Below are 12,888 nucleotides of genomic sequence, written 5' to 3' on the forward strand. Positions count from 1 at the left end.
TCCCTAGACAACTGTGAATTTTCTGCTATGTCAGTCTGGACCCTTTCTGTCTCTCTGGCACAGCAGATCTACTGATGCAGCAAGTTTTGCAACAAACCAGATGATAAGATACGAATTTTTGGACCTGCCAATCTCAGGCTCTGAAATGTGAGATGTATTTCAAAACTAACCTGTACGTGGTATTTGGAACGTAGACATCCCTGGCAGGAAACTCCAGGATTTCTCTTGTAGGTCTAACTCTGCTGTCTGGGTAAAGTTTGACTTGCAGCAACTCTGGAGTTAGACAGTAATGGGGATTCTCTGGAGCTGGAGATATGTCTATCTTTAATTGAGCTGTAAGAAGAAAATGGTGTAATTATAATAAATATAAATTAAATATACATCAATAAAGCTTGTTCATGCTTTCTTTCTTTAGGTTAATATCCCATATATTAATTTCATAAATAAACAAGTGATAAATTACAGCCAATATGGATTTTTTAAATACAAGTAATAGTGAACGAAACTGATATCTAGGATGATCAGAGTACCAGCTAGTAACAACCAGCAGAAAAGAGGTATCTTTAATCTCAAATGCTGTTCTCATAGGCAGGTTGGGGAAATACAGTCTCTAATGCTACTAACCCAACTAGCACTAAAAACAATATTCAAAATCTCATCAGGAATCTTGCCTATCAAACCAAAAGGATATATCAGAAGTTGCTGAAACCTGATCTGCAACAAGATTTTTGAATATTTTCCTTAGCAAGTCAGCTGACAGTACGCATTATTGGTGGATATCACTGAGGTTGGAATGACTGTGAAAATTTGGAGGACAGAAGAAGCGGAGAAATGGCATCAAATGATGAAGGTGAAACTCAATATAAGAGTGAAGGGCTTGCATTAAGGAGACACCACTCATACAGGTATAGATATTAAAAAAAATGGTATGGATTAGGTCTGTAGAAAAGTGCTGTTTGACAACAGTGACAAAAAGCCAACATCCAGAAGAAAGCTACAACCGCTACAGAATCACAGAATATCCTTAGCTGGAAGGGACCCACACGGATAACTGAGTACAACTCATCCTAGGATATACTAGTGCAGTTTCATGTGTAAGACACTGGAGACAAATTTCTCTGCTTTGCTTGGTATAGAGGAGGTCTCAGAAGGAAGAGCGTACCCTGTTTAGAGCACCATGCTTGAAGAAAAGCATGGTTAGATTAAAGAAGCTCAGGAACAGAGTAACTAAACCACAAGCAATTTTAAAATCACAAACTTTATCAAAGCGCTGAAAAAAAACCCTGAGTGGTTAGTCTACTACAAAATGGACATGAGTAAAAGTGAACTAGTAACAGTATTCAGGTATTTGAAAGGTTGTGATAACTGCCCTGAGGGCAGGACAGACCATAATCTGGTTACTTTTCAGAAAGATAATCTTAGAAAGTTTTCTTAATACCTAATCTCACCAGAGAGACACGGGAGTGCTGGGAGAGATAATCTACGGAAGCAGCAGAATTGCTGTCAATGGAGATTTTAAAGAGCAGGTTAAGTAAATATTGTCAGAAATAGCATAGGTCAGGGACTGGTGATGTTTCAATGCTGGCATGCTGGTGTTTCTATTTTTCTTTCTCAAACAGGAGATGAAATCTGTTCCTACTAACCAAGTGATAACCAGCAAAGAGACCTCCTCTCAGCTGGAGAGTAGCGTTTTACTCAGGGAAACAGAGGCTCCTCAGCACCTGCTAGGTTTGCTTTGGGGTTTGTATCCTCTTCTCACAGATGCTACTCAGCGTGGCAAAGCTGCATTTGAACATCAGTGAAAAAAACTGCCAAAATGCCACCTCTAGGATTGCTGTCAACAACTTCCCAGGTTTTCTTTCATCTACTTGCTTATAAGAATTGGGTGGCAATTAGGAAGGACTAACTTAACAACCTTAACGTGCATAAGCCAGAAAGATCTTGCTCAATACCTGTGATGGGTCTCAATCTCCGTAATACTGATGATGGCCGTCTCATATCAGCAAGGAACTTGTACAAATCTTCATCGCTCAGGCGATCACCCTCCTGTTGGGTGTCAGGAAGAAAATGATTATCTACACAATCCTTGAGGACTGCAAGAGCATGAATAAACCATCTGATACTGTAGTCTCCTCTGACATCAAAATGTACCTTCCCAGAACAAGGTGTTAACATTAACGTGCTAAATTACAGTTAATTTCTCCATCCCTTTTCCTTTCCTTTTTATCTTATTAATCATCGTGACAGCTGCAGGAACTTTTCAGTGAAAACCTTTTGTCTCCCCATCAATATTATCTTTTTTAAAACTGAGAATGGTTGTTAAAAGATTTCCCAAAAATATCCATTTTTTAGCAAGTATAATGGCTTGAAAAAATATCCATCATTCACATTGTGATCCTCCTTCCTTTTCCCCTGCCTTTTCTTTGGTACAAGTCTAAAACAGTCTTACTTGTCAAGAGGAGTGTTAATGCACAGTGGGAACTGGAAGGAGTTTGCTGTCAATCTTCCTTGTGCCACATTCTAGTAGCTCAAAATTTTGTTACAACACTAGAAAATGTCACTTTGCCACCCTTTAGCTATCCAAAAGTAGAAGATACCTGATTATAAAGGTAATAAAACCCAATATGAAAGAAAAAGCAAATTGAAGGATAAAAATGCTCAGTAGTATTAAGTTAATCATTCTCAAAGATACTAAAGGAAGGGAAGATAAAAAATAATAGGTAAGAAGAATTAAAAACTTAAAATCTTAAATCAACGTGTAGCGATTTTTAAATAAGAATAAAACAAACTGTTTCAAAGTAGTCCAGAGAGAACAAAGTAAATATATATGCTTTTGTAGATCATTACTTATTTAATGACCACGTTTAAACTGATGTGTATTACAAAAAGGGCTGCAGAACAAGGCCAGTGAATGGAATAGCTTCGTTAGCAATACTGTAATACTTTTTTCCCCTCACTTTTTAAGTTTTTGGTAAATACAAGACATAACTAGATTTTAACACCCTAAGTAAAAGGTACTTCCTGTACTGTTCTGTGTCACTGAGACCCCAAATATAACATTTGCAAACCCCAATTTCAGTCATACTGAGCTTCTTGAAAGCACTGAGCACAAGAGGCATGAGTCACCTTCCATTTACATGGTTTCCACCAGTATAACTTCATGCCCTGGATGACATTTCTCCTTCTTTACACCAGTGAATTTAAGAGCAGACTTTGGATGGCTACCCACAGTGAAATTGGCAGGCAACCAAAACAATCAGAAAAAAGAGAGCTTAGTCAACTTGCAATATACAGAATACACATTTTTGTATTCCCAGTGATCAAGGAATCGGTCCAAAAAATATCTGGTTGTACACTATTAAATCCATTTTATACACAAAGGTGACATTCAAATAATAATTTTCCTTAACCAGATGTGGCATTAAGCAAACCTTAGAAAAAATTAATGAACTGAAACCATTTTCTAAGCTTAACTACAGATTTTATTCTATTTAATCATGTTTTCCACTGATTCTCAGGGAAATCCCAAGCTCTGGCTCAGGAGAGCTGCCACTCAGCAAAAAAGGCATGAGAAATGCCTTGTTTTCTTGGGCATCACTGGATGTGTCCAGGGAATTGATGCCAACCACAAATCACATTGATGAAACTGTTTCTGAGCCTCCTGATGGTTCAAGAGGACTCTCTATCACCCAATGAAACTAAAGGAGTCAAGTGAACATCCTGATAGAGGCTATGCAACTCCTAGACGAGGACAAATATCTGGAATACTTTTTGTCACATACTAACCTCCAAAAGTTATCTTTGGCTTTTGTGCACCTGCTTCTATGAACATTTTGCCAAATATGCTTACCAAAAGTCCAAACTGTGATTTTTCCAGTGCACGTTAGAAAAATCTGGAGCAAAATAAACCGACATTCTTCTGGGGAGACCCATTTCTATGGGTTAGAATGGTTAACTCTCTGAGCCATAATGATGCTTCATCATTGAAGTCAAAAACAGCTAATAGTTTCAAGTTCTGTAATGTAATTATTCACAGTAAACTTCTTGAAAGAATCCACCAACCAACTGCGGACCTGCTGGTGGCAGGATAAGCACACAGTGTAATAAACCCACTGCATGTTGTTCAGAGGTATCTTGTGATGAGGGAACAGACATTGCATGCACTGAAAGCATCACAAAGTACTCATTCAGGTCTAACCTAACTTCACATGATCAAATAACTCTGCCCAAGAAGCAACTTCCTAATTAGGTAGCTTCATACAATACCTGCTTAAAGAAGTTTGTCACTGTCAGAGTAGCTGGTCTAAAACTGGTCAAATTGCAAGCCTCGTCACCGCTTGTGGTTCTCTCTAATGAACGCCTCCCAACAATACTGGAATTCCGTCTCTCTGACCACGATCCTTTGCGTTCTTCAAAAAACAAAAAGGGAGAGAAATTAAAAAAGAAAAACAATTGTCCAAGAGCCTACCAAGCAGGATTTTCTACACAAGAAGATAGCTGCTGCCTTTGGAAATTATGCAATAAGCGTGATAGAAGAGGTGGTTATGCTAAGACAATCACACTCCTGAGGCATCAGGAGGCTATGAAGCACAGCTGACTACTTCTGCTCCTCTCACAGCAACCTCACCCCAGTGCCTTACTGCTATTATAAAAGTCTCTATCATGTGGAGATTTATGTATTTCTCTTGCTCTGAAAGATGATGAAGTTGGCAGTTTTGGGGATGCTGAAGAGCAGTTTCAGATGAGCCGTGTGGTTCACAAAGATTAATCCACTCCTTTGGAAAATGTTCATCAGCCTGTAACACTCTCTCAGTTAGAAGCCTGGTTTTAAATAATATAACAGATGGTTTGCTTGTAAAATCCTTGAAAGATAAATCCATTTGTTATGATGGACTTTGCTGTTTTATTTCAACCACGACCCAACACTATCAGAAGGCCTAGAGCAGGGGAGGGGAAGTGATAAAAGGAGCAACAGCAGACAGTGCATGAAGCAAGACTTCAGTATACTCTGGATTTGACCACACTCCCTTATGCAGATGCCATATACTGTACCTCCTGTGCCAACTTCTACTTCTGTGGAATCTCTTTCCAAACTTCCAGCGCTACTCACAATGTTCATTAAATGAATGGCTGTCCAGGCAAAAGGCATTCGGTATTTGCCTAGTCTTTGGCAAAACTGTTCTGCCTGGCACTTCAGTTTTTCCAACTTCTCTTTATTCTGCGAAGAAAGTTTAAACCCAAACCATTAAAAAGAAAGGAATACAAACAAAGGTTCAGTTAGCAAAATCACTACGTAACAATGGCATCTGTTCTAGCTTGAAATGATTTTGTGCTTCGATCATGCCTTCTAGAGGAAGATCACTATTATACAAACAGTCTTCTGCTTCACTACACTGCCATCAGGCCAACAGTACCAGGTACAGGACAGCCTGACCGTCAGAGCAGCTGACTTTATGCTCTTCAGCTTCCTGAGCAGCCTGTCAAATCCCAGTGAGCTCATCTGGCCCACTGCTCTTTCAAGAAAAACTGAATTTTACTCTGCGAGATCTGAAATGGCCTCCCTTAATCAGGTGCTCAGATCATCTGGAATTGCTTGGGAAGCAGAAAACATTCCTCAAAGAAGCAGTACCATACTCATGTTATTGAGAAAAAGAGGATACAAAAGGACTTTGCCATGATTCTGCATTTTAAACAGCAAATCTTTGCTTCAGAAAGGCTTCTCTCTACAGTCCTTTAAAAAGCCCACAGACAGGGAGCTGGATAACAGACAGCTCTGCTACCTGCATTCTTCTCGCATGTTCAGCACATGCTTATGCACCTTGCTGCGAAGGAGACCTTGCAAAAATCAACCTTCTAACCTACATTTCCAAGCATCCTGCAAAGCCAACTCCAAAATTTCACGTAAGCACATTCCAACTTGTCAATCACAGGAAACATAGGGGTTTTTACTTCTGTTATCTAAACACTTCAGGTGGAAGATAGCCATTTTTCACATTTTGGTGCAGTGACGTAAAGACAGAGATAGACAAAAAATGTTAGCTTCTTCAGCTAGAAATACATTAGAACTTTGTCAGCACTTTGGGGCAGGCCCATGCCATCCACTGCACTCTAGAGGACAATGTGCAAATTGCTGAAGACAAGAATTAAAGGAGCATTGTTAATGAAAAAAAAACAACACTAAAATAAATTTTTTTCATCTACCCTTCGTACATGTAAAAATAGCAGCTTTATCCTGCTGTTGAGTATGGTCTTGCTTCACAGTATTAGCAAAAAGAAAAAAACAGGAGAAAACAGTGGGAAAAAAGAATCAGAAACGCATTGCGATTGAAAACCAGACTTGATGGAGAATGTCCTGTTAACATATTTCATCAGCTTGTAACCATTCTAGAGCGAGGGAGAGGTACTAAGATGGAGTTAAGCTGCAGATGCAATCGACGAGTTGAAATTTTACTGCAAATTCACATCAAAGGCTGCCTCCACTTGACCCAGCCATAAGCGCACAGCTGATCCTTTGGGACAGGGAATTACAGATGACTGAGCTTGATGCTCACCACATCTCCCCTGTCAGCTACAAAAACTGATGACCTTTAACTACTCTCCCCCCATAAGGCATCAAGATTCAAGGGTCTTTGACTCTTCTTTGGCCTTTAGAATATGACTAGCTTCTTAATTAAAAACAGATCCTTTTAACAACAGGAACAGTATCAATGACTGTTGAGTCCAAGGTGAAAGAAAATACCCTGACTGCTTAATTTGTTAATAACAAAATGTCTTAAAATGCTCATAGCCAAATTTAAACTTCAACAAATCTTACCTTTGCTGCATCAGATTCTTTAAAAATCATGTAAGGCTCTGCACATTCCCCAATATCTCCCTGCTGTAATACTTTTTCAAGCTGAGAAGGGAAAATGAACCATTATAAGGACATGTATCCAGCAAGGATTGTTAAATTAAACAAACACTAGGAAGCAAAAACATTCTTTCAGAAGAATTGACACTTGATTTCCCTTTGTGAGTCAGAAACAACCACTACACTCAATTTGTTAGAGCCATTAAGTTCCCAGATCTCCAGCTATAATTGGATCACAAGTGTAAAACATAGGTTCAAAGGGAACATATACCAACTCACTTTGGTTTCCTATGTTCTAGAGCCACTTTCAGCCCATTTTTAAGGTTTTATCAACAGCTTACATTGTCTTCAGCATCATCATTTTCCGAAGACTGTTCTTATTTCTGGTCTCCTTATTAAGGAGCTATTGCAGCAGCACAAGACAGTGTCTCAGTTGTGTTCAGCTAAACAAGCAGTATTTTAAATCAGCGTGTTTTCAAATGAAATAATGGATAACAATTTTTAAAATACATATAAGTAAAAGAGTAGATATTCGTTTCTGAAGGCTCTGAATAAGTCAATGTTGACATAGCAAGAAACTGTTTAATGCTCAGCTTTTGACAGAAATACTTCTTCCCTATCACAAACATGAAGACCGTTCTTTTAGAAGCATCCTGCCCCTCCATTGCACGCCTACTACCATACACATACTGTTGTTAGACTAAAAAATCTTTAATCTTCTCCCATGCTTATAAAGTGCCATTCATACTTGTCAATTAGTACAGCTACAAGATACACATTATAAAGAACAAGACTACTTCCCATCAAATCTTGCACTCCCTGATGAGTTTATGCTAGCAATAGCAGCTGTCTGAAAAGTGGTTTCATAGTGAATAACATCAGTAAGTCCCATGGAAAAATTCACCTGGTAAGGCATGCTATGCATCTGTCTTCTTTATCCCTAACTTTATCCTTTTCATCATCAAATCAAAAAAACACCTAAGTAAATCACTACCAGCTCCTCTCGGATCACTGGTTTTACAAGCACTGATGTGCAGTCATGAGCTCCTTTGGTCAGATCCCCATCTCAGAAACAGGGCATTATCTTCTCCTCATATCTTGTGCAAATCAGAGGAGTGAATATGTGTACACAGGCAGAATGTGATTTTTAGAAGGGATTCAGAAACTTGTACGAGAAGTGGAACTCAGATTATACTCCAAAACTCTGAAAGCATTTTTCTCACCTGGGACTCTTCTGTCATGCCAGAAAGCCCTAATTCATTTTCAAAAGCTTACTCCTCATCTAAAACGCAGTACATGAAGACCTTGCACAGAACACAGTCAACAATGTTCTCAAAAAACTTTACTAGGAGGCAATGTAACCAACCACTGCCTGTGAAACAAAAGTATGCACTGAAATCCCCTTTTTACAATAGGATAATTTTTATGCAGAGACTGGCCAAAAAAACTGATTCAAATGCCAAAGTAAACTACTAACCCTTGTCTGCTCTTTCAATCAAATGTAAGAAAACTTCTCTCTTCATATACTTTATTCCAGGAGTAACCAATGTGGCTTTTAATTTCAGTTACGGACCTCACTATCTTAGCAAATTAAATGTGTAAAGACATTTGAACATCTGCCTTAAGGGCATATATCGTTTTTGAAACGAGATTCAGATCAAGACATATTTTTGAATCACTCACTTATTCCTAGTTTTAGGAAGTCATCACATTGTTTCACCAAAACCAAGGTCAAAACCCAGAAAAATACTCTATATCAAGCAAACATTTGTGCTTTTTTCAGTTTTTCAATAACAATGTATACCTCCACTGAACTGTTCCTGTTACAAAAGAACTTAATGTACCAAATAAGAATATTTGAAACAAAACAAAATGTTGTGGTTCAATAAATTTATATTTTTGAAAATAGAATGCTGCTCTCCAAGTGTTAATAAGTCAGGTAGTCAATCACACTTGGTTTTATTTTATTTAAAATAGAAGAGACAACAGAAAATAAAATTTCTCCAGTATTTCTTACCTTTATTACCAGAAAGACATCTTGAGAGGGGTAAGTTATAGAAAATATGGCAGATCTGGCCAGCGTGGATATAGCAGCGGGGGGGACATGTGGACGAAGCATTCCCTTCATTTGTTCAGAATTTAAATCAAAGTAGAAATTTTCTGAAATCTAAAGAAGAAATAGGTTAGCTTCAAGCAATACTTATCCTTTATATATTCCTGGAAATCTTTACAAACGTAACAGACAACTTCAAAACACATGCAAAAAAAACTCCACCAACAGTGCTTCCTTTCAAATCCAGGCATAAAAAGGAAAAATAATGACCTTTTCATTATGAAATAAAAGCAGAACAGTAGCAAAAGAGAAAAGAAGTGGAGCAAATAATAGACACTGCTTATAAAGTTTTGTCTACCTCCTGTAAGGTACGTAGTTACAGGACTAGAAAATACAATTGCTATCTAAATTGAAAATATCAAAGTATTGAAATAGTAAATGATCTTTAAGATCCTTCACAGAAAAAAATAATGCATCTGGAAGGAAATAGTGAGCTCTTCATGCTGAAACACAAAATCCTCTACTGTATCAAGGCTTCAAAGCCAAAATGAACGTGAGCTGGTTATCAACACCAGAGGTCACTACAGAACTGACTACGTGAGAGAAAAAAAATGTATTCACAAGATGATAAAATTAGCTTATGAAATGTGATTTAAATATTAAACAAAGTTCACATAATATTCCACATACTCATCTATACAACTTAAAACTCAATGCATTAAATTCAAGTCTTAAAGAGATAAATGTCAAAATGCATATTAGCAATACTAAAGAGAAAAATGTTAGAGATATCTTGAATTAGGAAAACTAAGAGACTTCAGATATTAAATGCAGAACATAAATAGGAGAATAAATGAATTTTGCATTTTTCATAAATTAGATATTGAAGAGACTGCTCAGCTTTGTTTTGATTTTAGCATGTATTAAAATGTTACTCGGTCACAAACCACACTGAATCACAACGAAGAGAAGAAGAAAGTCTTCAACAGAAGAAAAACCTACTGAAACCTTTTATTTAGACTAACACTTTTGAAATCCAAGATCGGAAAATATATATATTCTGATTTCAGGCACTCACATATTAAATAATATTTTTAGAAAAGTGGTTATACTTCAATTGTGTTACTAAGCAGAATTAAAACACATAAGAAGGTACATGGAATTCTTTCATCATTCTTCCAACCGCTAGTATGTCACTGTCTTCTTAACAGTTTGTTTTCAGAATTAATCCCCTCCATTTTTTTTAACATAGGTTTGTAATGTTTCCATTGAAATGTAAGGTAATAAAAAAACCTACCTTTTTCTTTTCTTTAACATCATACAAAGCCAAACTTGCAAAAATGGGCTCAATTTCTATCTCGAATCTTGATAGAAAGAAATACATAAAAATCACTTGACTTGCATTTTGTAAGAAAATAAATAACAACCAACCCACTCCCCAAACCCTTTCTGGGTAAGGTGAAAGCTGACCACTGTTAGCTGAAATGTCAGGAATAGCTGAGCCAAGCTAAAGGCTTCCTCCTCCTGGAAAGGTAGGTCTCACTCACCACGCTTCTCCTCACCTGTCCCAGTCCTCTGCATTGCCTCTGCTCTCTTACACCAAGAAACACCTTTCTAAAATTTCAAGTCATTGACCAAACAGGAAGGTACATTTCATGTCCTGGGAATCTAATCCCAACATCTATAAATTCTTTTATCCTCTACTAGTTGAAAGCTTGAAAGCTGAACAGATGAACGTAAGAGTTTCCTTAATGAAGGGAAACTATTACTTGGGATAGCTGTAGTGCTTGCCTCCTCCAATTACCCCAAGAAGCTGTCCTGTGTGCTAACATACTAGGGCTTACATGTTGGTATGGCTAAATAGCCAACTGCTCCTCCTGGCATTACTGATGAGAAAGCTCCTTCCTCTGGAAGAGCTGGGGACAGTTATTGTGCCATTTTTCTGCTTTTCACTATTTGTCAGAAAATACCAGTACCTCAAAAGCTTTCAGGAAGATGTCAGTTTTTCAGAGTAACTTTTATCAAGGAAGTTTTTCACGGAAACCAGAACATCACATAGTGCAATGGATATGGCATCCATCCCAGACAGACTATAAAACTAAACCTTTTAGTCAGTGCCACTGTACCTTTGGCCTAACGGCATTCAAGCATTTGTGCTAACTGAACCAATTACAACAAAAACAAACAAACAAACAACAACAAAAAAAACCACTAAATTACCAAATTGCACTAAACTCATTGTAAACTCACATGGGATGCTGAAGAAATTAAAATAATAATAATAATAATTGAGCAGGGACTGAAATGCCGTTCTCCTGCCTGCACAGCTTCCCCATGCAACTAATGCCTGATCCCTGGTGGCATCTCCCAGCGCCTGGCATCCAGGTCTGAGATTTTCAGCCTGGAACTCTCTTTGCCACCAGGCAGAACAACATACAGGACCACATCATCAAACAGGTATTTTGTCTAGTTCTGCAACAAAGGTGAGATTAAGCTGAAAATGACCCTTGCTTAGGTCATGTGAAATAGAAAGGTAATCTTTCTATTTTACCCACATTTCTCCTTAGACTGAAAAATTCCCTGGGGAAGAGACTACATACTTCTTTTTGTGACATTATGATAGCACAATCTTGGATGCTAGCTATTAAACCAGTAAAGTTTCAGAGATTACTGTGGTACACAAACAAGCACGTACTTTGGCAGATTTGCTATAAATTTGCAGTCAGCAAGAGGTGCTCAAATAGCAGAAATTATTAATTTCTAGAATTTAACTTATTTATGCTAAAGATACCATTCTTTGGAGATGAAGCTCCACTGCTACTGCATATTATGTTGTTCCAGTTCATAAAAGGCTGCAAAATCAGTTCATCTCTACGGCTATATTAGGTCCTGGAGTACTCTATGAGTAGGAGCTATGTCCCACACATATATCTCAGTTATGAGCCGCAATGTAGTCTAACTGGAGCTCTCTAATAAGAAGGGTTGACCTAACTGAGGACACAGAAGATGAATACAGCAGTGTGGAAAATCAGTTTTGTACTTTATTTCTCCAAGGGAATAACAGTAAAATTTTACCTTGTGTTATTAGAGAAGAGTTATAGGCAATGAACCAGCTGCAGGTAACCCTATATTCAGGAGCTTCACTTCATTAAACTTGTTTAACAGGTCTCTATTCCTCCAGTTAATGCTGGCTAAGTATATAAAGTCCTCAATCTTAAAGGGACACAGTCAAGGTTGTTGAGCCTAAACTTTGGCAAATCTTTGATTTGCTTACGTTGTAAAGCTTTAGTCTTACGTTTTAAGGCTCAAGAATTATTAATTTGTTTTTTCCCCATTTAAATATCCTTGTCAGAGCTGAACACCAATGGCTGGTCAGTTGCAGAGCCCCGTACAAGCACAGTGATATGGGACAGGTATAGCTACAGACTTGCTGAAAACAAATGCAAAAAAATGCCAAGGAAGGTAAATACTTTTATGTCACACCAATATAAAGGAAGTCTTGAAGATAAACCAAGTCTGATGCACACTGCCGTGTAAGTTACCCTTTACAGAATTAACTTTTAAGCCTATAACCAAATTAAACCAAGTTACATCACTTTAAGGGTAATAAACAAGGCAGCAAAGTACTTCCAGGTGCATGTGGATACAACAGCAGATTTAAATTCTCCATTCCTGTAATGCAGCTGTTGGAGTGATACTTACTTAAGGGACAAACACTTCACCAGGAGTCTTTGGCCAAAGTGTTCTTTGGGTACTTCGGGGACACTAAGTCGTTCTATAGGCTCCTCCTGAAATTTGTCACAGGAACAGCCATTTAGACACAAGACTTGTACAAACCACTCATACCATTATGAAGCAAGCACATGCATCATTTTTTTCTCTTAATACACTAGCACCAATCTAATCTAAGGTTTACCAGTGTATTGTATTCACCAGCAGTTATATGTTAAAATTCCCCTAATGTTTCTACATTATAGAGGACTGG

At 37.8% G+C, this 12,888-nt stretch overlaps 1 protein-coding gene across 11 annotated transcripts in view; it reads right to left on the reverse strand.

Moving 5' to 3' along the window:
- The window catches only part of DOCK7 (dedicator of cytokinesis 7), a 99,358-nt gene that overhangs the window by 60,149 nt on the left and 26,321 nt on the right, over positions 1-12,888 (reverse strand). For all 11 annotated transcript variants that reach the window (XM_083846070.1, XM_083846078.1, XM_083846077.1 and 8 more), the window contains exons 7-14: positions 12,606-12,691; positions 10,201-10,267; positions 8,868-9,017; positions 6,815-6,895; positions 5,053-5,218; positions 4,267-4,409; positions 1,953-2,046; positions 171-333 (exon numbers count right to left, since the gene is read on the reverse strand). In XM_083846070.1, the coding sequence (XP_083702196.1) occupies positions 171-333; positions 1,953-2,046; positions 4,267-4,409; positions 5,053-5,218; positions 6,815-6,895; positions 8,868-9,017; positions 10,201-10,267; positions 12,606-12,691 (950 nt within the window). The remainder of the gene's footprint in view (positions 1-170; positions 334-1,952; positions 2,047-4,266; positions 4,410-5,052; positions 5,219-6,814; positions 6,896-8,867; positions 9,018-10,200; positions 10,268-12,605; positions 12,692-12,888) is intronic.

The sequence above is a fragment of the Anser anser genome, assembly GCF_964211835.1.
Source record: "Anser anser genome assembly, chromosome: 8".
NCBI lineage: Eukaryota > Metazoa > Chordata > Aves > Anseriformes > Anatidae > Anser > Anser anser.